Source organism: Silurus meridionalis, chromosome 20, assembly GCF_014805685.1.
Source record: "Silurus meridionalis isolate SWU-2019-XX chromosome 20, ASM1480568v1, whole genome shotgun sequence".
NCBI lineage: Eukaryota > Metazoa > Chordata > Actinopteri > Siluriformes > Siluridae > Silurus > Silurus meridionalis.
In genome coordinates this window covers 9,664,981-9,691,510 of record NC_060903.1, presented here as the reverse complement: position 1 = coordinate 9,691,510, position 26,530 = coordinate 9,664,981, and the positions used below count along the sequence as shown (strand labels likewise).

The window sequence follows — 26,530 nt, the reverse complement described above, 5'->3', positions numbered from 1 at the left end:
ACGCCCAACAAGCGACCAATAAGAAAACAGATTCCGCAAACCGAGCGAGCAAATCAGCCAATCAGAAACGTCAGTAGGCGGAACTTTGTTCTGAGTGCGTCTCCACCCATCAGGCGTAACATTAAAACCGCCGACAGGTGAAGTGAATAACACTGATTATGAGACTGGGATTTTTTTTGTGGATAGGATTCCTTATATAATAAATATATTTATTGGAAATTTCCTAATCCCGAATAAATAAATGTTTCCGAGATACAGGGGATAATACTTAGTAAAGGTGGATCAATTAAAACACACACCCACACACATCAAACGTTGAAATGCTGACAGAGTCATGAGTGCCCAAAGCCCACAGCTGAACATGAGGGAAAAAAAGCTAGATTGTCTATCTCAGGGGTCTATCTCAACCTTTTTGAAACTCAGAGCTACTTCTTAGGTACTGATTAATGTGAAGGGCTACCAGTTTGATACACACTTCTGAAATTAACAAATTCGATCAATTTACCTTTAATTGTGTTATTATTAATAATTATCTATGTGAAGACACTGATCATGTTAACGATTTCTCACAATAATTATCAACAATGATTTAACAAGGTAGGAAACAGATAAATATCAATATGCAAAACTTTTGCAAGTATTTACATTTTCAAATGATCACCTCTACAACATTTTCACTAGCAACTAACAATTTTTAACAAATCATGCACTACGTTGCATCATGATTGTACAGATGATCAATTACATAACGTACAAAAATCAGCTTGCCGACCAGCTAACTTTAATCTAATATAAAACATTTGTTGTAGTATTTTTTTTTATATTGTCATTTTCAAATTCACACCAAAGCAAGTGTGATTTAAAAAAAAATAGCAACCAAAAAATTAGATGCAACTCACTGGTAAGTGGGGCTATGGTGAGCTATTTTTTTTAGAAAAGAACCGCAGGCGACACATGTGGTCCTTGCGGGCGACCATCCTGGTGACCCCTGGTCTATCTGATCCCAAAGAAGAACTACTCTAGTATAAATTGCTGAAAAATGTCAATGCTTATGTCAAAATACAAAATGCTTTGCAACTTGTGGTGTATAGTGTTGCTATGTTGTAAACTGGTCAGTGTACCCATGCTAACCCCTGTCCACCACCAATATCTTCTACAATGGACCATGGAGCAATGGATGGTGGCCTTATTTTCTTATACATCATGTGGACAACAGGGTGTATGTGCATTTTGGGAAGGAGATACACAGTGAAGGTAAAATGTAGTTCTGGGCAATGTTCTACTGGAAAACCTTGGGTCCTGGAAAAGAGGTCCTGCCTACACAAATATTAGGCAAGTGGTTGAATTGTATATCTGATCATTGCATTAGAGACCTTAACTCAATTCTGTACTATAAATCTTGTGTCATGCATGTGACGTTTTTGCACGTGGATGCTAGGTATTGAAAGTAGCTCTTCATGAAAATCATGTTGATATTGCTATATTAATTGCTGTATGAAATGGCTGCAAAACAAATAGGATTAATCTGAATTGAATGTCCCATAATGCATGCCACCACAAGACAAACTTCACTGGATGTCCACTTTAATAGGAATACCTATACACCACATTTAAACAGTTTCCCAGTAATTCAATCATGTGGCAGCAGTACAATGCATATATTTCTGGTGATACAAGTAAAGAACTTTAGTTGTCATATGAGAAAAGTCTGTAATCTTTAATTGTCCAGCATAAGTAAGCATGTTGATATGATGAGCAGGTAACCTCGAGGTTTGTGCATGCTTAAATGCTTTTCTGTTTATCATGGTTGAAAGGAGTAATTAGGTGAGTTCCTATATATTTTCTTTTAGCTGAGATTAGTGTGGTCATTCTCCTCTAATCTCTATTATCAAGCTGTTTGAGTTTCTGCACAGAGGATGTCTATATTTGTTTTTTGTTTTTTCTCCCACACCATTCTGTGCAAAACCCTGTTAAAATTCCAGATCAACAGTTTCCAAAATACTCAAACCAACTTATCATCTTAGACCAATAACACATAGACCAAACAGAAGTTATTTTGCATTACTGAACACAGAAACATTGTGAAATTAGCAGAATATAAACTTAATATGAATATGTAAAATAAATATTGAAGTCTATTTAATCGATAAAAAAAATAAACAATTGCCTAATTCCTAAATTACTATATAATTGCTTACATGTAATGCAGTGGAACCTCGATAGTTCATGACTTTTCATTTGGAACTGGACTTAGAGTAACTCGTGAAAAACCTCATAGTTCGCAACAAGCTGCGAGTGGCTCGAAAGTTCGGCGTAACATTTCAAAACAGAGTTTGTACTAATAAATTACATAAACATTTTTTTTACAACTATTTTATTATTCATTAAGAGTAGTAAATAAATCATTTATGACAAGTAATTCACAATTTCTGTTGAGTTTACAGTGCAGTATATGTACAATCCCCCTTGAAAATCGAACCATCAAAAGGAGGGTCAAAACCTTACTATTTTTTTGTTACTCGCAAGAGGTCATAGAACGTAACCCCTGCAAGTATCAAGGTTGCAATGTATAGTGTACAATTAAGCAACGTTGGCTTATGGAAGAGGAAATGAGAGGCAGGTGTCTGTTTTTCAAAAAAAGAAAAGGCTTCATTTTGCCACTACTTTTAATTCGCACACCCTATAACTTAGAACATTAATTAACCAAAATTTCACTCAGGATTTGTAACCTTATCACTTTTACAAGCTCCACCCTCTATTCCACCAACTGGTGATCGACCATGCCCTCAGTGCCACAAAGCTCCTGTGTGGATGCACAAAATTTTGTATTCTTATATATCTTATATATCTGTTATAGATGCACTATCCACTGGAAATTGTAATGAAAACATGTTATACTGTACAACATTTAAAAACTGCACACCAGGTGTCATGAGGTTTGCCCTTATCCTGCCTCTGCTATTTTACACAAGACACTTGCAAACTTGTTACAGCAACCAAGATGATGTTGGTATAAAATTTGGCTTACAATCAAAGCTTTATTGAAAAAAGTGCTGTTAGTACACCCATAGTACCTGCAATATTTGCTTGAGGCCCTGGGATTGTGTATATGTGTATGTTTCACTCTTGTGTGCGAGAATAAAGGCTGGTTGGTCTGTGCATAGAGAATATAAATCCTTTCGAAATGTTTACATTTCTTTTGTGTGCAAATCAGTAAAGGTCAATGATTTAAATAAGAACATGTTTTTTCCATCATCGAAGCAAGAATGAAAGGAAAAGTTTATAGGACTGTGGTGAGACCTGCGATGTTGTATGGTTTAGAGACAGTGGCATTGAGTAAAAGACAGGAGGTGGAGCTGGAGGTGGCAGAGCTGAAGATGTTAAGGTTTTCGTTGGGAGTGACGAGGATGGACGGGATTAGGAATGAGTTTATCAGAGGGACAGTGCATGTAGGACGTTTTGGAAACAAGGTGAGGGAGGCGAGATTGAGATGGTTGAGATGTGCAGAGGAGGGACATGAGTTATATTGGTAGAAGAATGCTGAGGATGGAGCCACCAGGAAGGAGGAAAAGAGGAAGACCAAGAAGGAGGTTCATGGATGTGGTGAGGGAAGACATGCAGGTAGTTGGTGTGAAAGAGGCAGATGTAGAGGACAGAGTGGTATGGAGATGCGTGATCTGTGGGGCGACCCCTAATGGGAGCAGCCAAATGAAGAAGAAAAAGAAGCAACACAACATACAATACAAATGCAGTGAATTTAATTCAAATTGGGAAAAAAAGTACCTTATTAACAGACCTCAGAACCCAAAATCAATACTTTGTCAGCAACTACAGTATACGTATCTATAGCAACAACAGTCTTTTGGTGTAGCTCTTCCAAAAGTCTTCTTCCACTAATCTTTGCAGAAATGTTATTGCCAGGAGTTTAGACTGTATTTTGCTGATGTGTAGCAACATTTAAATCATTATTAACTAATTATTATTATGATTTAGGTCAGTACTATGACGAGGCCACTCCAGAATCCACCTTGTTCCTAATTTTTACATACTTTTAAACATTTTACTATTCTGTGTAAGAACCCTCCTGAAGTTGGCTCCACCCATCAGTCCTGCAATGCATGTTGAAAAACAGTGACCAAGCTTTATGTTTCCACAACCATGCAACACTTTTGGGAAGGTGGTGTTTTTTTGTTTTGCATACATACCAATACCATCCAACCAGAAAAAAGATCCTTCAGCTGCCTTTCCACCCTGTTTTGCTGGCATATGTGCACCACTTTGTTGCATGGTTGTTTTGGGAGGTCTTTGGAAGCCATGCTGATGCTATACAGCTAAAAGGCAAAAATTAAGCTTCAGAATAACTTTTTATTCAAGTAATTGTAACGATTAAGTCATTTGGTTAATCCAGAGCTTTTAAGGAATTTTATAGTAAAGACTGTAAGTTGGGTGTGTTTGCAATAATAATAATAATAATAATTATTATTATTATTATTTGTATTATTTGTATTTTTTTAGCACTATTATATAATTTTTTGCAAATCGATGTAAGGAATACTGTTTTTATAGTCAGTGGAAATAAAATGTCTATATTTGAATTTTATTAACAAATTACAATTACTTACAAAAGTATACTTTTTTTTAATCATGAATCTAATGCTTAACTGCAACATGCTCTAATTGATTTGGAAGATGAAAAATGACCCAATGATTTGTAGAGGATCTGTTTTATTTCATTTCTAAAAGCAAACTGAACAATAAGGTACTTTACAGCCTATATCACAAATCTGTAAACCCTTTGACTATTCATTGGAACAGTCAAGTTTAAATAATTTGTATTATGCTGTGTACATCCTACTACCTTTCCCCAAATCCGAAATCTGCAGGAGCAGCTTAAACACAAGCAAATACATCAGCATGACCATTTTCATTTACAAACAAAGCAATTAAATAAAATCCAGCAGCAGAATTTAGCAGAATTTCTGGAATAGGTACATATCCATATATGGTAAAACAGAACACAGCACAACTGTGAATTGTCAACAGGCATACACTGGTATGAGGGAAAAAAAAAATTATTAAGATTTTAAGAGGAAAATGTCACACAGTTTGGAAAGCACAGTATTTGTCCATCAGGTCTATGCAGTTCCAGCTTGCACAGTCAACCTTGATCACACAGTGTAGTCCTTCAGGCATCATTATCCATATCTTATCAAAAAAATATTTTAATTAAATGTTAACTCTGTATCCTCAGGCACCATGATTCAAACTCAATTATCCTCTAATGTCCGGATAAATCAAAAGGACAAAAGAGGGATGACCACACGTTAACTGTTTCTTATTATTCTTGTTAGACAGAAGGACATGTTTAAAATACAGACTATTTCTATGAGGTGTCGTCCCCCCTCCACATAGATCTTCAGTCTCACTAACACACGTACGCATGCATGGTTCTGTCGACTGACTCAAGACACACTGAAACAGTATGAGCAGAATATACTGCCATGTAAATATAACAGGAATGGTACAGTAATACAGTAATGCAGGTGAGAGACACACTGACGGGTCAGGAACAATACGCATCTGTTTCAGTCCTAGAATTCCTCAGTGGTGATAGTCTTTTTTACTGTGGGGTCTGTTACCCAGAAGTTTGTCAATCTCTGAGGCAATGTGAGGTGTAATCTTTGGAAGCACCTGGAAAGAAAAGGTCATTTTGAATAACTTTAATAACTCGAGCAGAAATTAGTCACATATTTCTTTTTTTTGTTGCTGATGAAAATGAATCTTATTAAATATAAAATATTTCATTTAAAAAGCAGTTTGAAATCCAACATAAAAAGGTGGAGTGTATATTTTCCAAGTGACCCTAACTGGATGCAAGCAGCATTGTTCATACACTCGCCTGCCTATCTTGTGTACGTGCTTAAAATGCAAAAACTGTAATCAGAAATTCGGTTATTCTTAAAAACAGTCTAGTATACAATTCTGTGAGTGCAGTGTTGTCATATACACACTTAATTTAATAGTGCTATATTTACATGTAACTCAAAAAGCTGAATTGAATGTTTTAATAATATATACTGTACTGTATTTTGATTAAATATCTCCAGCTTTCTTGCCTGTATTGCGCCTAAGTTTTCTGTGAGTTGCGCAGGATTGGAGCTCCCCAGCAAAACTGAACTCACTCCCTCATTCCGTAAGCACCAAGCTGTAGAAGAGAAAAGAAGAGACATCATAATTTCAGAATAACTTCTAGACTCATCATCAGATTAATTGTTTCCCTAGTCAAACTGTAGCAATTACATTGAACAAAATTAAACAAATAAAACAAGCAACTTAAAAGTGCAATGATTCTAAAGCTCTCTTAGATTATGGCTTTAGTTACTGTTACATTTACTCACTAATAAATTGCCCATGCATTATGTGAAGCTTAAACATTTAATAATCCAAATGCTGATTTAGTTTTAGCTTTTAGCATCTTAATTAAATATCGTTGATTTAGAAAGCCTGATCCTATCTAAGTACATTTACACTGCACTGTAAAATATTAGCCAGGGGTTATTTAATTTTAGTAGTCCTTTATAGCAGGTTGTGATGAGAGTAAAGCCCATTTAGTTATAAACACAGTAAACATGCTGTAATAATTTAATAACAGTTCTTTAAAAAAAACACAAAAAAACAGGCTCTTTGGTAAATTGGTTTTTGGGTTTTGTCTCACCCACGGCAAGTTGCGGAAGTGTACAGCTCAGCTTTTCTGCAATATGACTCAGCTCTTTCAGCTTAGCCTGCTGTTTTCTTCCATCCTCACTCACTATCTTATCCTTCAGCCACTGGTATGACTGGTTATGACATAAAACACACACACACACACACAAAAAAACAACACAGCTAGTTATAATAAGGATGATCTATATGGAAGGTTATTCAACATTAAACATATTTTAACAAAAGATTCTATCTACCGTAATTTCCGGACTATAAAGCGCACCCACTGAATTTTACAAATATTTTTATTTTTAACATAAATAAGCCACACCTGTCTATAAGCCACAGGTGTCTACACTAATGTACTTTACACAGGCTTTAACGAAAGACACGTCACACACGGTGTAACGGGTGAAATATGTTGCGCTTCCTTTAGGAGCATAGCGGTATTTTGGGAAAAGACTGGAGACCGAGGAATATGTCCTTATCTATCTATCTATCTATCTATCTATCTATCTATCTATCTATCTATCTATCTATCTATCTATCTATCTATCTATCTATCTATCTATCTATCTATCTATGCATGAACACACACACTCAAGATAACTTGGGCTTATTTGAAATGGTCTCGCTTGAGTTCCACTGACGTACAGGTGCAAATTATTTCCACTAATTTACCTGGAACTGGTCATTCAAGGCTCGTGTGTGCAACCAATGTATAATTACATTGTGCTACAATGTAATTATACACACTGCAAAAGTTCAAATAAAGTTACAGCAATATGGCAGAGAATAAGAAAGTAGTTATTTATTTACTTTTTATTCAAGCTGAACAACAACTTATAATTAAAGTCTATGATGAGTTTAAAATCATTACTGAAAAAAAACTTGGCAAATAAATCTCATATATTGTATAGAATAAAATAGTTGCATAAGAATTGACTTCACGTAATCACTATAAATGCAAAAATAATATAGAAAATGTTAATTGATTCTGTATAAAAACTTCCAAGTACAAATACTGTATTATTAAACAGTTTAAGTAAATGCATAAATTAGTAACTGGCCTAACTGAATTTATATAATGTGTACCCTATTAATTTTATTCTGAAGATGTATAGATTTTATGCTGACTATACGTTTACTTCATGGAAAGAAGAATGTTTATTGAATTTCCTTCATCCAAAAGTGCTTCATCTACATTGGTTCCACATGAATGAACTACGTTGCAACCGGTATGATATAATTTTGTATTTTAAAAGCGTTGAAATAAATTCAACAATCACACACTCACTAAACTCACACTGCTACATTTTTGTCATATAAATATAAACAATTTTTTTTTATTTCCATCCAAGGGATTTTGTTTTTAGTTCCATTTGTGGAAATAAAACGAACAGGAAATAGCTCGCCTTATTAAAATGAGCCTGACATCTCAACTTGACTCACTTCAACAGTTACTACCATGTAGTCCCACCTTAATTGCTGCCCTGGAGGATTCTGGGACGCCATTCTCGTACTTTCCTGTAATGATTCCACAGGCCAGAGGAGACCAGGAGACCACACCCACACCTGCAGTGCATCATTTTAAGGACAAATAGAGCAAGATTTAGTTAAAACTATCTAAAATGTTCACATTTCTATCTTTAAATGAAACATTTCATGGAATCTTCTAAGGTATGCTGTCTGGCTCTCTGCTGTCTACTAAATACCCAAGTTCTTTAAGTTACATTACCTGCATTAGCTGAGTTACTGTTTTGCAACAAATCAATATATGTTTTAGGACCATCATTGCCAAACATATGCACTGCAAATTTAGACTGAATAGCATTGATCCAAAATGATGCTGTGACGGTGTGCTTAATGTAGCCTTACCAATTTTATGATACAGCTCAGGCAACTGAACTTCCACTTTGTCTCTCTGGAAGAAATGATACTCAGCCTGCTCACAGACTGGAGGGATCAGATTAAATTGCCTTGCAACAGAATATGCCTCCTTTAGAGGAGGGGGGGGACAGAAAGATAAGGGGAGAGAGAGGGAAAAAAAGAGGTGTGAATATGTTTACTTGTGAGAACACTCAATACAGGGCCTATATCGTATACAGAGTGCAAAAGACAAAGACTTTGGGGTTTTCTCTATTATCCTAAGTGACAAAAATTGTAAAAAGAATTGCATATTATATCTTGTTCAATAAAAATCCTACGCTCTAATAATCTTTTGCATTATGAAACAATGGGGGGTTTAAACCTTTGTACTTCAATGTGTATTTGTGCCATTAAAAAGCATTACTATTGAATTGTTCTGGTTACATCATGCTATTAAAAATGGGTTACCTGAGAAATCTGCATGACACATCATCTTTAAAAAAAGGTTAAAAGTTGTACAAAGCACAAATAATACAATACAAAGAATTGTTTATAGTATTAAGATGAAGGAAATGTACATTGCCCACACTATATTACTTTATTGTTACCTTTAAATAATGTGTGTTTAAGGAAACTCATAAGTTTGTTTGTCCCTTTTGTGATTGTATCTTCTTGTTCCCACAACATGGTTGTTATTGGAACATTTTCAATGACTAATCAAGATCTGAGTTAAAAATACAAAGTTCAACTGACCATTATCTCCATGGCAGTCCAGCGCGACGTCCCCCAGTACATGGACATCCCCTGATTTATTGCATGAGTCATTGCTCTCACAATCTCTGGTAAATACAGAAGCAACAAGTATATCACACATTATACTCATATTTGTCATTTTCTGCAAAAAGCTCTAAAATTGATTCAGCAATATCATTAGTCATTCAAGCTGCTTTTACGGGGTCTGCCAACACAAAACCAGCATTTTATGGTGTTAAAATTTAGATTACTGGAAAATTCACTGTCTCAGCTTATATGCTTTTTGTATTTAATTGACTGAAAACTATTTATTTTTGTGTATTTTTGTGTTCCTTTTATCAGGAAGGTTGAAACCGTATGCACACATTGCACACAGCAGACTGTTCACTGCACTTAAAAAATGCACTTCATCCGAAAGTGCCTCCACTTTAATTCACTTGCTAATTCTGGATCTGGAGTTTGCTAAATGTGAATTAATGGCACATTGTGTAAGAATGCATGTTTATGTAGTATACAACAGTTTAGGTAATAATGTGGCAGTGTGGTTGTGCTCATTAAGACACAAGTGCATTAGAAAAAAAAGGTTCTGCCGTAGAGTGAAAAGGCCTGGGGTGCAGTCAGCATCCCAGTTTATCCTAAAGGTGTGCAATAGGTTTGAGGCCAACGCATTACAACAGGACAAAAGATTTTGGAAATCTGGAAATGTCAGATTTCTGTATTTTTGTCCATATAATGTATATTATGAGAGAGTGCATTCAGAAGTATTCACACCCCCTTCACTTTTTTTCAATTTTATGCTGCAGCCTTTTTTCTTATTAACCTCAGTACCCCATAATGAAAACATAAAAAAAACCCTGATTTTTGTCATTTTTTTTAAATCAACCCTACAGCAACTTAAGTACAGCAAGACAGCAGTACACCGGAGTGGTTTAGGGACAACTCTGTGAATGTCCTAGGGTGGCCCAGCCAGAGCCCTGACTGGAACCCTCAAGTGGCTGACTGGAAGACCTCAAAGTGGCTGTCCACCAATGGTTTAGATCCAACCTGATCCACCTTGAAAGAATTTGTCATGAAAAATGGCAGAAAATTCCCCAATCCATGTTTGTCATACCATGTAATTGTTGCCAAATGTGCTTCAACTAAGTAGAGTAGCGTCTGAATACTTATGTACATGTGAAATTTTATGTCTGTGTGTGTCTGTGTGCGTGCGTGGCTGCCTGCCTGCCTGCCTGCCTGCCGGAGTGCCGACTAGACATCAGCCAGTACCTGTTCTACAGTTGTTTATTATGAACTCTAGGTGGCGTTGGCTTGCTGAGACTAAGCACTTCACTGCTGATACATTAACTACTAAAGTAGTAATATCTACAGTAACAATATAGGGAAAGTGGTCTCAGAACACATAAAAAAAACTAATTGGAATGCTATAGTTTCTGTACAATAAAAAATTATACTAAACCTTTAGCCAGGAAATATGTCAAAGAGCCCAGATATTAAAAAATCTTGTCCAGCCATAGAAGAATTCAAAAGTGAAATGAAAAATCCACCTGCTGTTAATCGTAATACTAAGATTTAGTTCTCGCTTCCTCACTACCTAAAGAAGAGTGACGTGGCGCTAATTTAGTCCTTTAGTCTCTCCTGTTCACCTTCATATATGTACACTTTCATTAAATAGATGGGGTAAAAAAACTTCAGCTTTCGTGCTAATACAGTATTGCACTTGTCATCTTATAAACTTTTTGATCGCTGAGCAGAGTCTCTGTGATCCCTGTGATCTCAGACCAAGAGCATCATCTGTACACACTGCATTCTGGAACTCCAAGCACAGTATTTGGATTTCTCATCAATATGACATTTAACATAACAAAAAAGATTAGTGAGAAAATAAAAGCCTTTGGTTTCTTTAATTTTATGAGTTAACAATGAAACATGACTGTTATCCCGTGTGTTTGATTTAAACAGACATTTTTTAGGATGGAAGGTTCACTTCAAAGCTAGTCAAAAGAAAAGAACAAACGAATGTAGCATTTTTACTGTAAGTAAATTTAGATAAACCATAGACAGCCCAAATAGTAGTGGCTACCACTATGATTACACTGTTCCACTGTTTATAAATAATCTAAATGCGTTTTTTTGTGTAGACACAATCACAATTTTTATTTGGGTGTAGTTTTGGAGGGCCTCCAGTATCTTCTTGCTTTCAGAGAATAAAGTACTGGGATGCTATTTTGTTACAAAACTGCAGCTGTGGTTGCATATAGCCAATCCAATTAAATATTTGCACATACAGATATGTTTACAGGACTAGATCAAAAAAGAAAGGTATAAGAATGATTTAGGACTACAAGAAATATTTCTGTCTATTTATATCCAAAGATACATTTATTTACACTTTGCTGAAGCATCTGATCATCTTATCAAAATAACACCAAAGTTGCACTGAACTACATTGTCCAATAACTCCAACACATTTCCATGTCTCTTTCAGCCTGATTAGCTCTAACCTAAACAGAGATGCAGCAGATTTTTTTGTTGTCCAGGAAGTCCAAGAGGGCATGTCGCTAACCTAAAAAATATCTTCCACCCACCATGCCCTACTTCAAGTTTGCTTGTGCCCGTTGTTTCATTGGAGGTGTTTTCGTGTTTCACTGGCCTTTAAAGATCAACATTAGAAGATCTGCCACTAGATCACAGCTGCACCATGGACATCACTACATATTCTTTATATATTCTTGTATAGAGTACTGTAGTAAAAGACTCTACATTTCCTGTACCACACAATGATACAGCTGGTCAGAAGTCTTTCTATCATCCCTCTTTAGAAGGTGGAAAGGATGGGAGGAGGAAGTTTGGCTTCCTTCAGCCTCTTCATAAAGTTGCTGTTGGGCTAAGCATGTCTTTTTTTAGAGTACAGAAAAGTTTCTTCTGTGTAGTGGTGCGTGGCTAACTCGGACCTCCTGAAGTTAAGAATAATTTCTTTAGTCTTATGAACATCAAGAGCTGCATCATTCTGCAGGCTTGTTCAGCTCCTCTCTGTATGATGACTCATAAGCACACTTCATAATGTGATTTGAACTGTACTGTAGCATAGTCATAGTAAGCAGCAGTTGTCTAAGAACCCAGCTCTGCTGATGTTCAATGTGGTGGTGGCAGAGGTAAGCTGCTGATCCTTATGGGTTGGGGTCTCCTTGTCAAAAAGTCTAAAATCAAGTTAAAGAAGGCAGTGGTCAAACCCAGCTCACCACAGGCCCAGCTTTATTAGTTTTTGTGAGGTAATTTTGGTGAATTCTGAACTGAAATCTAGTTTACATACTGTAACTGCCATTTATGTGTAGATGGGTCAGAGCTAGGTTGAGCAGGCTGTTTGACTGGCAGGTGTATAGAAATAGGGTAACATGGGTATGTTGTGATATAAAGCTTTATGTGGGTTAACTCTAAACAGAGTTTACCAGAGACAAAATAATAAGTACTTAATTGGTGGGAGTTGGAGTATATATGCCCTATGCTTTGAACTGTGCATACATTTTTCCCCAGTCAACCTACAAGTCAGTTGCCACCATTACAGACAAGTGGTGTAGCTTTGTAGTCTGTGCTGACCTGAATTCCATGCCACATTTGCTTATGTAGTGCTTTCTTTACTTTGAATTTAAGCTGCTGAGGACACTTTCTGCCTTGTTTACTTTCACCTCTCTGACTCAGGTCAGATTGGCCTGAGCTGTAAGTTGGCTGTGTGTCAGGTTTTCAGCAGCAAGCTCACTTCAGTGACCATCCACACATCCACTGGTTTGCACATCTGGCAAGTCACATTGTCAGTGCACTTGCTGCATAAAAAGCATTGCTGTTGAGATTTATTTGTCCAGCCTGTCTTTACAAATCCTGAAGTCCTGAAGTGCTAAAATGGCTCCTCAGATCAGATCACCTGTTTTAAAATAGGTATGGCAGGTTTCAGAGGAGTAGTTTTATGTCTGTATTAACAAAGCAAATATGTGTCCAAGCAGCTGAGGTGGGGACTGGGTGTAGTCTTTTAATCACTTTATGTAAACAAGGTTTGTACCACAGGTTGTGAAATCAACTTGCTGGTGTAATTTGGTTAAATGGCAATAAAAAATCTATTGACGTGTACTGTCTATAAGTTATCCTATAGAGTTCACTTGGCAGCCTAGTTCCCTTGCATTAGAGCCAGGTGGAATGTACATTGCAACAATGAGCCTGCTGGTAAACCCTCAGGACATGTAGGCCAGGCGTCATTTCTTTTATAAGCTCCACCATCGAATATCAGTATTTTAAGATTACAAGAGTGTTCCTGCCCTATTCATTGTTTATGTAAAGAAACAGAGACCACTGCACTGAGTATTACCAGACAGTGCTGCTATCCTGTTGGGGTGATGGGCAGCTAGCCCAGCTAGCAGAATGACTTCACTGGGAAGGCTGCTGTTGAGCAATACTTCTGTAAAAACAAAACCACAGCAGTCCCTGATTTCATGCTGGGTAGGGAGCTGTAGTCTAAGGAAATCCAGATTTTTGCACCACTATGTTATCCTTATCCTAAAATGTATTTATAAAATTAAAAAAATTGCACACTATTAAAACATAAGTGCACTATATAGTAAACAGAGTCTATCTGTATATTCATTTTGTTCTACTGCAGAATTCTGGAGGGACTTATGTGTTGTCTTTGAATAGAAAAGTAGTCCAATAACCATCCAATCTATTATTGGCTCCTGCAAGCCTAGTTGCACTTGGTCTCGTAATTGCAGCAGGAGCCATTCATTTGCAACAAATCATTCGGGTCCACCATAAATCTTTTCGACATTTAACATCTACTTTACAATATAAATAAATGTAACACCATTAGGCTGGTAATTTTAAGATAATGGTGTGCTATCTGTCACAGCTGCTATGAAAGAAAAGAGAGCATTTTGTCTTTAACAACAGTTGAAATAAAACATCTAAATCACCTAAAATAAATCTACATTGAGATTAATCGATATGGGGTGATTCTGCTCTTTGGGTGTAACAAAAATAAAACTCTTTCAATCAGTCATCACTAACAAAATCTTAAAATGGTTATGCCAAAAATAAGAACTCATAATTAAGTTATGCAACCTACAAACCAGATCTTCTTTTGTTTAACTCTTTCGTCATATCAGGTCTCATGCACCTAAATAAAGCTCAAATTATAGATTTCTAGCAATGTGTGTGTGTGTGTGTCATCAGGTTGGCACACTTACTGCCTCTCTAAAACAGTCTAGCATGCTATATGACAGAAGTCCTATATGAATGGAATTCCATCTTCCAATTCCAGCCCCATGCCTGTGCTGTTTTATTTTGCTGCATTGATCACGCTCAAGGCATTTTGCTTTGCCTATTACTCAACCATGTGCTTTTGTTGACTTTGTTATCCGTTTTTCTACTGCAGTCCAAAAGGGAATGACTTCCGTGCATGTTTTTTTAATTTCTTCCTGCACTACAGAAAGACTGCATTATAAAAAAGAATTAATTATCAGTTTAATCATCAACAAGCATGTGCACTCCTGTAAGAGGAGGTGAGGAAAAACGAGTGAGGAGAAAATAGCAGGCTTTGTTTAAGAGGCGAACTGAAGCTGGAGAAGCACATAATAGAAATGAGAGTTTTCTCCCACTCATTCATTAGCAAAAGGGGTGTGTGTGCGTGTGTGGGAGAGAACAGTAGGAAGAAGTAACGAGAGGACGTCAGCTGAGCACAATACATCAACACACAGAGAGATGGAAAGAGAGAGATGGAATGAGGGTGAGAGTGGGAGAAAGGAAGAATGGAAATATGGTGGAGGAGTTTTGCAGCTATAGGTATTATGGCGTATATTTTTATCAAACCCACCACATTAAGCCATGCTTCTCTGTTACAGATTTCAGAGTATTTGCATTTCATCTGATCGAGTTTACTTTAGTATGGAACTGCATGCACAGTGTACAAAAGCTTATGATGCTGCAGTTTCACTATTAGCATTCAAACAGAATAAAAACACACACGATCAGAAACCTGTAGAGTCAGTGGCATGCTGTAATCTGAAATGGCACTGCGGCAACAGGCACTGCAGCTTTCGTTCTAACCTTACTCCAGGAGGTTGCAGGAACAATGAGTAAAAAGTGACTGCATTTTTTACTGTTTGAGAAATGTTGAGATGTAATACGACTCGGTAGTTCACTGCAATATTGGACTGTAAATAAAAGGAAAGTGACAAGGCAATGTGATTGTAGTAAGAGATTTCCAATCCACCCGCACACATGAATCATAGCAGTGTGTGTGTGTGTGTGTGTGTGTGTGTGTATGTGTTAGGGGCTATTGCACTAAAACTCATCCAATGTAGAATGTGTACAATTTACAAGAGCAATGATATATATATATATATATATATATATATATATATATATATATATATATATATATATATATATATATATATATATATATATATATATCAAAGCAATCATTTTACTGTGCAAAAGTCCACTTCTAAATAATGTAAAGTGAGAATGCTTTAAAAAGAAAATGTCAACATTTCTTTTTACCAGCTAACAAAATTAAAAATAAAGTCAGCTGTATGATTAAGGAAATTATACCATGTAGCTGCTAATCATTATTAATTTAATATATAGGTTGAAACACAAACATCATCAAGGTCTCTCCCAGAGAAAGATTACAAAGTAGACTGGGGATTTAAGATGAGATGTATTTTGAAGAAGCACAAATAACCAGGAAATGTTGAGGACCATAGATGCAGTGGTCGGCTAAGAAATTTTGTGTAGCAGATGAAAGACACATCATGCTCAATTCTCTATAATAATGGAAGATGTCCAGCAGTGCCATCAGCCAAAAACTGTCAGAAACCAGTGGGACCCAGGTTCACCCATTTACTGTCTGGAGAAGTCTGGCCAGAATTGTCTTCATGGAAGAATTGTGGCCAAAAAGCCATACCTCCCGACAGGGAAACAAGGCTTAGAGACTCAACTATGCATAAAAACATAAGAACTGGGATGCAGAAAAATGGCAGCAGGTGCTCTGGACTGATAAGTCAAAATCTGAAATATTCGGCTGTAGCAGAAGGCAAGTTGTTTGCCAATGGGCTGGAGAGCAGTGTAATAATGAGTGTCTGCAGGCAGCAGTGAAGCATGGTGGAGGTTTCCTGCAAATTTGGGGCTGCCTTTCTGCAAATGGTGTTGCAAATGGAGATTTGGTCAGGATTAATGGTGTCCTCAGTGCTAAGAAATACAAGCAGATACATATCTATCATGTAACCATCAGAAAGGAATCTGAATAGTCTCAATCAGCAGGACAACGACCCAAAACATACAGCCAATGTCATTAAGAACTATCTTCACAGTACAGAAGGGCAAGGAGTCCTGGAAGTAATAGTTTTGGCCCTCACAGAGCCCTGATTTCAACAGGGCTGTCTAAGATTAGATGAAGAAAGTGAAGGATTTGAAGCAGCAGACATACACAGAAAAAATATGATTAGTTCCCCAAGATGTTTGGAGATGCCGAATTACCTGCCGAATTCCTTCAAAAACTGTGTGCAAGTGTACCTAGAAAAATGTATGCTGTTTTGTAGGCAAAGGTGGTCACACCAAATATTGATTTCTTTTCTCCTTATTTACTTTCAATTTTGTTAAAAATTAATTGTTAAAACTTTTTCAGCATTCTTAGTTTACAGTGTTTTTTTTTCACACCTGCCTAAAACCATTCTTAATTCTTAAGCATTATATAAATATTTTCTAATACAATATTTGAGAAATAATGGAAATATGATGGAAAAAAAATAATGGTTGCATCACAGGTTCTTTATATGAAAGAGAGAAAAGACAATACTCAATTATCTCTATAGGTTGACTTATATTAAAACAATTGTAATGTTTTTTTTTTTTTTTTTAACCTCACATTTATTCACTTTGAATTGTAGAAGGTTATGTAACACAATATTTAACACCATGATAAATGCAAATTGGGCTGCCAGATTTGCCAGAGGGCATTAAAATCATTCATTTTGCTGCCATATGGACTTTATATAAATAAGATTTAGTGGAATAGTGCTTTGTTATTGATTCATTGCGAATGGAGCACTTAGTTAAAGATCAGTTAAAGATCATTCAAATCCTTGTAATAACAAATCACTGACAGTAAATACAACTCCCAAAAGGTAAGATGAAATCCTCCAGTATTGCTTTATATAATATTTATGCACTAATAATTAATGTTATGTTTGCTTAGTGTCGGCACTTCAATTAAATGTTAACAAGATCTATCTGTATAATTTCATTCTCAGCTCTTTAGCTTGATGTTTCACATTCATTATAAATAAAAACCAACTGAGGTCCCTAAATAACATTTATAATAGATGATCTGTCGTGTGGATATCAGTTTAGAACCTTCATAACCAAGGCCAAAGAACAAGAGGCTACTGTTTGTGTTTCAGGGCTGCAATGCAGAGACTGCAGTCCCTGGGTGAGTGTGTGAGTGTGTGCATGAAATGACCTGTCATTCTGTAATAATGTGTGTAGGAGGTGAGGGGGAAATAAAGTATAGCTGAAAGGGTTGTTGTGTGTGTATGTGTGTATGCATGCGTGGGTGATATTTGTCTGAAAAAAAGCAACTAAAGTGACTTCCTAATCATTCCACCATGACACGATCCTTCTTGGGGAATGGTCATAAGGCTTCTTTACCATGCTGACTTTCTGGCACTTGAAACGATTGTGTTGAGCGTGGATTTATTACTGTAAATATAGTTTGAGGATTATTTTTGTGCCTAGTGCAGGAAAATAGCAGAGATGCCATTCAGATCTCAGCATGGGAATAATTTATTCCACATCATAATCATTTTAACTTTGAAGTTCCCAAGAAGGCTCTGGAGAAATTTCGTGTAAATCTTTAGCATTATTGTGCTTTTTGGTCTTAATTTTTATTAGCTTTCTCCTACCCAAATGCTCACACTTTTTGTATCTAAATTCCTTCTTTAGCCTCTTTCTGTTTATTTGATACAACAATCGATTTTTAATTTTATTCTATTTTATTAACGGGACAAATTACAGTATGCTATTGTCTGAACAAAGAGCAAATTGCAAATAAATGCAGCTGTTTCATTTCATTCTGTACCTCTCTCTTTCTAACTCTCTATCTCTGCTTTACTTTTTATCTCTTTCTTTGTGTTTATTTCTGTTGCACAAACAAATGTATCTATGTAATTGTTTTATTTAAATGATTAAAGCAACAGAAAATTTGATGCCCAAAGATAACACATGGCTAACATTTTGCAACACCTTAGACTTTTGAACTGCAGAATAAACATTGCTTTCACTAAATGAGAGTTATCTTTTTTTTATTTCTGACTGCAGTTACACAATGTGTGTTCAGTTTGGGGGATTAATCTTGAATATTATTTAATAATGTGAAGTGTTGCAACCGCTGAATAAATTGGAATGGAGTGTGATTTTATTAAGCTTTTTTTCTCCAGAATGTGGCAGTGTTATTGATGACAAATATCGAAACCTATTATGAAAAATGCTTGAGTCTGCATGATCACCGTCTCCTGCCTTTTCTCTACAATTGAGTCATTGGTAATAAAAGCCCAGGACTCACAAGACAGTTTGATGGAAGAAAAGGATCGCAAAAAAACCTGAGGCAAAGCAGATAAGTGAACTATTTTCTTCCATCTGTACTATAGCTTATCATAGTCTTTTGCTCATGAATATGCAGGAGGAAACAGAAAGTTTAAGGTTTTACAGAACTTTTTTTTACAGAACAATTTTTTTTAATGATTATTAATAATTCGTTGCTTCACCATTATTAGTTGTAGAGACGTTTTTATTACACCAAAACATTTTAGAACATTGTAGGAATTTAACATTAATTTAATAGTCTAGGTATTCTGTTTAATTAATGTCCTAGTAAAGGTTTTAGTAATATAAATTGACTGATAGTTGATTTGAAAATAAAGAGAGAGAGAGAGAGAGAGAGAGAGAGAGAGAGAGAGAGAGGGAAGAAAAAAGATAAAATTGGACCATTAATGATCATTTATAGTAATATATATTACAGTCAACAAGATTCAAGTAAATAGGGAGCAAAAAAGAAAATGATCCAGCTAAGAATAACCTGGTTGTATAAATGTGCACACCCCCTTTTATAATGAGACATATGACTTATTCACATTTAAACTGATATGCAAAAGCATACTGTACATTATAGACCTCTTATCATCTCAATCATTCTAACTGAAAAGAAAGATCAGATTTTTCTACAGGACATCATGGTTCATCTACTACTAAATCCATGGTCTGCAAAGAGTTCAAACCATGTACAGAATCACATTGTCAAAAGGTGTTGATCATAAGAGGGGGTACAAAAGAATAAAAGAAATAAATAACATGGAGAAAATTATGAACCACAGTGACATTAATACAAAACTGGTAAAAGGAAGAGGAAATCTAAGAGGAAGACTTATAAGGGAGACTGCCAGGAAAGCTATTGCAACATTATAGAAGCTGCAGGAAGATGGATATGAATGGCTACATAAATTTTGATGCAAAAAACAATTAAACTCAAAAAAATCACCCCAACCATAAGGCACAATATGTTATGGTTCGCTGAAAACAAGGTATAACGTTTAGGGTATAATTATAAAAGATATATTTGGCATGAAAACAAGGCACCCATATTAAACCATACTTATGATGGCAGTGAGAATAGTGGTTAGTGCCATACAGCAATCTATTTTAACTCAAATCTGCAGGCTTATGGTAGACACAAATAAAAAAATGAAATGACTCCAGAAGAGCAAGGAAGAGTGGAATAAAATGGGCAAATCAGTAGTGCATTCTAACAAACATTATGTACTTTACTAAAATATTAACTAGCGATTGTGCACATGCGTTTTTAAAAAAGATATTCTTAAGTTAATTTTTTCTTTCTTTTTGTTTTTAACTTGAATGTTGCTGGTTTAAATATCACAATGATTGATTAAATATCACAATGATTCAGAAGCTTTCACACTATGAGCAGAGCTTCTGAATGAAGACAATCATGAGAAGTTCAACTCTAACACTTTTCTGATCTCCTTCTAGCTGTAGTTTGATAGTGTTCAATATAATGTCCATAAACACTAAATATAGTGTTGTTATGTTAAACTCTATTCAAATTGTGTGTTGATCAGCTTTCACTTCATGGTTAATTCCTGTTCTGTTTAAGGCTGTGACCGCTTTGTGACTCTGTTAGCTCTCCTGACTAATCTAAGAGAGGCTTGCGAGAAAATACACTATCACTGGCAGCCTGAGCATTTGTACTGAGCCCTTCTCTCCAAGGGATTGGAACGATGTAACTTTTTTTTCTCCTGTCAGCGAATACGCCGTGTCAAATGTTTCTCAAATTTATGAGCATATTATTTCTGTAAATGTGTGGCAGTCTGGGGAAACCTTTCACACTGTGAAATGTTGTCACTTTAAACTATGTATCACTAAAAAATATGTTTCTGTTTTGCACATAGCTCAATCACAAGCAAAATTGAAAGCACAAATCTGAAAGTGATGAGGAAAAAATAACTGCATTTAAAGATTGCATTCTAACTATGGTGCTGGAACATCACAGACATTCTGACAATATTTAATTACTGATATATCTGAAATATAGCATGTCTCAAACCATTAAAAGCCTGAAATTTGCAGTAGGCTACCGAGGTTTAGATTAAGGCGGATACATTATTCATACAAACTATGTTACAGGCAGAAGATTTCAGCCACAGAGATATCAAATGGATTTCCCAGACTGCCACAAAAGAGATTGTGGTGTATACAGTCATTAATTAGATTAATATTAGAGCAGCTGCATGAACTAGAACAGCTACATGGACTAAACCAAAAACTAGATCCAAATGGTCCCACTGCTTAAATCATGACACTCCATTGAATACTAGGTAGTATATTGGGAGTAACTGGAATACCAGCTTTCAGTGCTTATGTAATATACTATGGGAATCCAGTTGGAATACAGGGTTTGGTTCAGTTGATTTCTACAGGGTTGTGGTAGCATTTAGGATAAATGACTGCAGGTTTAGATTTTTTTGTAAATGTAAAAACAATTTATAAATGAACACAGACAGATTATGTTTCATGTAAGTGTTTATATTTTTCCTATAGTCTGTGCAGACACTGTCTCAAAATTCACTCTAGTACTACAAATAAAATAATATTAGTTCGTTTAAGATATTTAAGATATTTAATATTAAGATATTAAAGTCTAGGAAGTGTACAGTAAGAAGGCTGTAAATAAAGAATCCTGTCAAAAATGTGTTAATAGTTTTTTTTTACCAATTAACAAAATGGAAAGTTAATAAACATGAGAAATCCAAATCAAATCAATGTTTGGTGTGACTACCCTTTTCCAGGCAAAACAGCATCAATTCTTCAGTTTTTTAAGGAACTAAAAGTAGTTAAAGAAAATTAAAGGCAGGTAAGTTGTTTCAAACATCCTTGAGATCTAAGCAGAGCTCTCCTGTTTATGCCTGTTGCCTCTTGGTCTGGGAATACATGAAGAAGCAGTAGAATGTGAGACAACAGACATACTGTAAACAGAAGATCTCGGCTCAAATCTCAATGATGTTTGAGATCCAATAAGGGGAGGAAGTAATAGTTTTGGCCCCCACAGAGTCCAAAACTATTACTTCCTCCACTTATTCTTATCTGTGCTGAAGACGTTCTTAATGACATTGACTGTTTGATTTGGGTTGTTGTACTGTTGCAAAATACATTCTGGCTAATTAGATGCCTTCCTTATAGTATTGCATATTAAATATGTATCTCCCTGCATTTCTCAGCACTGAGGAAACCATTAATCATTACCAAACTCCATTTGCAGTAATGCAGCAACAAACTTGCAGGGAACCTTCACCATGCTTTCCTGTTGCTTTCAGACACACATTATTGCACTGCTCTTTATCACTTTCAGAAAACTTGCTTCCTGCTACAGCCAAATATTTCAGATTTTGACTCATCAGTCCAGAGCACCTGCTGGTATTTTTCTGCATCCCAGTTCTAATGTTTTTATGCATAGTTGAGTCTCTAAGCCTTGTTTCCTTGTCGGAGGTTCAATGAAAAATGCATTTCATTATTCACTTAAACTCCACCACTATTTACTTTTGAGGTTCTTTGAACACCAGACGACCCCCAAAGTATTTTTTTGTAACATGCCCTGAAAGCGGACAATGACTCGCAAATGAAATGTTTCACATCAATGCAACTTTTTGCACCATTAAGGGCACGGTATATATCTTGTGAAGCTGACATTTACATGGATTTGGCTAAACAATCTGACATAACTAGGGAAAAAAATAACTACATACTGTCATGTAGAAACTTTGCTCAGTCTGTCAGTTGGAATGTTGCAGTACTCCGCCCTGAGACAAAGCCTGTGACTGTCATTCACACATAAAACCATAGCTTCTTACAAGCCTTCAAAATTTGCTTGGCTAAAAGTACACCGAGGGATTTAGACATTGCTTTGTAAATCCTCAGTGAAATGTGTGTGATACGGTGCTACTTTAGAAATATGTAAAAAAACACTGCTGCACCTTTAAGGGTTGAGTTTAAGAGAATCATGTCAGCTACTCATCAAGTACTTGAGTGGTTGGATTTGGAACAGATCTTGGTTGGTATTTTGTGTGTGTGTGTGTGTGTGTGTGTGTGTGTGTGTGTGTGTGTGTGAGAGAGAGAGAGAGATATGTTTGTAGCAGCAGGGAGTCATATGTGAAGGTCAGAATCCTGCAAGGTCTTCCTCCCTCTCTCTCTCTCTCTCTCTCTCTCTCTCTCTCTCTCTCTCTCTCTCTCTCTCTCTCTTTCTAACTGCTGTCTCCTTGATTCTCTGTTTTAGTTGCACATGACACGTGTAGCCATCCAGATGGATTCTCCTCTCTCTTTGTGCAAGGTTGAAATGAGCCACTGGTGAGAGACTGCAGTTATTTCAGTCATTCTGCCACTCTCTCTCTCTCTCTCTCTCTCTCTCTCTCTCTCTCTCTCTCTCTCTCTCTCTCTCTCTCCCTTAGTCTTGCTGCAACGCAGATCAGCCCAAAAATATACTGTCTATTCCCCACAGGTTCTCATTTAATCCCGTCTGAGAGAGAAAGAGACTAGGATAGAGAGGCATGGGGAAGGGGTGAGGGGCAGAGGCGTGACTTTGCAAGTCAGAAAGTAAATATAGGGCAGTGCTTTCCTCCATGTTGAACAGTGAAGCTTGAATTATCACAGAACGCACACGACAAATGTGATGCTGTGCAGAAGTTAACAGCAGACAGCAAGCAATACAGAACAGGAACTGATTCAAAACATTGATTAAGTGTTCAGAATCAAATCTGGTCATTTTTTTTTTCGTCCTGAGAAAAAAATAAGTATTTCGGCCTCATTATAACACGTATATAGTGATAGTGGAATCTGAACCTAAGTTCCAAAGTTTGACAGGACGCAAATGTATCTTTTTCCAAATCAGCTGGAGACTGTGTTTCTCGCTGGTGGAGCAGGACAGTTGGATAGATCAGGACACACTGGCCCAAAATTTGTGATGTGTGTTTTGTGCATGTCTGACTCTAGTGCTGCCTCTGCCCACAGAAGCTCTGAGGCATCCTGATAGACCTTGGTTTCCACTGATACCCTTACAATTGAACAAAACATGAATATATGTATTGTGGCATATATTATTCAGGCAATTCTCACCATCCCTAGAGGTTAAAACAGGTGGCTGTTATACAATGCGGTATACCATCTTATGCTCAAACATGCTGAAACAATTGTCTAAAACAAATTAATGCGCCATTTAATATTTGCATCACACACACACAAACAAACACGACAAACCTAGCAGGAATTAAACAAAGACAGAAGAGTTCTCCCTGCTCTATCATTTCTGGTTCCTTTTATGTGCTTGTTATCAGGCTCTTGATGAGCTGCCTCTGGTGTGGCAAATAACCACATAATGTCTTATCTTGAAAACATATGAACAAAAAAACATTTTTTGCAACAAAAAAACTGTTGTACACTGTGTTAGTTCATTTTATGTCAAGCAATTTAATCATGATCATAAATTTGGAGTGCATTTGATTCTTCTACTTCTTCTTCTTTCGGCTTCTCCCATTAGGGGTCGCCACAGCGCATTATCCGTCTCCATACCCCCGGTCCTCTACATCTGCCTCTTTCAAACCAACTACCTGCATGTCTTTCCTCACCACATCCATAAACCTCCTCCTTGGTTTTCCTCTTTCTTGTCGGCTCCATCCTCAGCATTCTCCTACAGATATACCCCATGTCCCTCCTCTGCACATGTCCAAACCATCTCAATCGCACCCCCTCACCTTGTCTCCAAAACGTCCTACATGCACTGTCCCTCTAATAAACTCATTTCTAATCCTGTTCATCGTCATCACTTCCAATGAAAACCTCAACATCTTTAGCTCTCTAAACCATACAACATCACAGGTCTCACCACAGTCCTATAAATCTTATTAATTAGTGCTATTTTCCTAACCAAGGATTTGATGTAAAGATCATTAAAAGATCAATATTTGCCGCTACATGTCTATAATGGCTTGTAAACTTCTTATTAAGTTACCACTGGCTTGGCACTGTTTCCAAAGAATAATGACAGAGAAACCTAAGGGTCATTAATCCCATACAAAACTGGCATCCAAATTAATTCAGGGGTATTGAATATCACTTGGATCAACAAGGCCACAGTGTCATGAGAGACCAAGAAACCAACACACCTTAAAACAGAATAAAAAGTCTGTAATCACTGCCGCACTCTATCTGCTGTACAGAACTCTCTTGATCTTGTATAAACTTAAGAAGTCCATCTGTTAGCTAAAATGTTGATGTGCACCACCCATTGGTGTGAACAGATCAGATTAACAGTTGATCTGGTGATCACATTATCACTATTTGGTCCAACACAGGGTATATAAGGAACCCTCAGCAGGTTCTCCTGTATAAAATTCTGCAGGGTATCTTTGTGCACTTTGTCCAAACAAAGGCTACAATGGTATCATCCTGCTACCAATGCATGCAAGGTGACTGTATTCCAGGGCTGAAGTGATTATTAACAAAATATATATGAAGTCTGATTGTCTCTAATAAACAGCTATAATAGTTAGGGTAAAATGTTGTGTGTTCATTTACACCAGCTTCAGTGTACAAAAGTTGCTGGATAGACTTACCATGCATTACTTCCTGAGCAGTTACCAGAGTTAATTTTTTTTTATGTATATGTATGTATTTCACTGGTCTCCCTAACAAAAGGTGATTTATTTCTTTTGTTGACTAACACTTAAAATTGACAAGTGAATGAATTAAAATTTGTTCTAGTTAAAAATTTATATATTTTAATCATGCCAAATACTTTTTTTATTTACATTAAAAAAAAAGAATCTATATAAAATTTATATATTAGGGCTGTCAATCGATTCAAATATTTCGCCGTGATTAACCACAACTTAATTGAACATTTGTATTTGTTCTAAATGTACCTAAAAATGTATAGTTTTTAAGTTTTTAATACTCATCAACATGGGCATGTATTTTTATTGTTAGTGAAAGCAAACTCAACACGACAAAATATTTTTGTCAATTTTTTAATTATTTATGGTGTTTTAAATTATGTAGATCATCAGGACACCAAACAGAACTTTTGCTGTTTCCAGACGGACGGTTTTATTTTTTGCTGGATGTGTAAATCATGGTGGATTTTGGTGCTTGATTTCAGATAAAACAGTAAAACAAATTCTTAGTGATTAAAACTTATTTTTTGATGGAATTTTTTTATATATATATATATATATATATATATATATATATATATATATATATATATATATATATGAGTAAACAAAAGATGCTCTAAATAAATGTGGGTTTTAATTTCATGTCTTTTATATTTATTTGTTTATTTATTTAATATCAAATATTAATTACATTTAAATAACTGGAAACATGTAACTGGGGCAAATTTTCCTACATAACAACAGCCTTACAGCAAACTGTTAACTGCTTATGTAGTGTAATTAGCATTATGCAAGAAAGGATGATCCAATGTGTATAATAACGGCTTGTCCTCCTCTGGCTTTTAGTAACTACAACATTGTTGAAATGTTGCAGAATGGGTTCCTTTAAACTGGAAATAGGACTATAAAATATTCTGTATAATCAC

The 26,530-nt window shown here is 36.1% G+C and overlaps 1 protein-coding gene across 1 annotated transcript in view; it reads right to left on the bottom strand.

Moving 5' to 3' along the window:
- Positions 1 to 4,708: 4,708 nt before the first annotated feature.
- Positions 4,709 to 26,530, bottom strand: part of kcnab1b (potassium voltage-gated channel subfamily A regulatory beta subunit 1b) — a 59,330-nt gene continuing 37,508 nt past the window's right edge. The window contains exons 9-14 of the mRNA XM_046876926.1: positions 9,325 to 9,410; positions 8,581 to 8,701; positions 8,183 to 8,277; positions 6,716 to 6,836; positions 6,117 to 6,205; positions 4,709 to 5,691 (exon numbers count right to left, since the gene is read on the bottom strand). Of these exons, the coding sequence (XP_046732882.1) occupies positions 5,602 to 5,691; positions 6,117 to 6,205; positions 6,716 to 6,836; positions 8,183 to 8,277; positions 8,581 to 8,701; positions 9,325 to 9,410 (602 nt within the window). The 3' untranslated portion in view covers positions 4,709 to 5,601. The remainder of the gene's footprint in view (positions 5,692 to 6,116; positions 6,206 to 6,715; positions 6,837 to 8,182; positions 8,278 to 8,580; positions 8,702 to 9,324; positions 9,411 to 26,530) is intronic.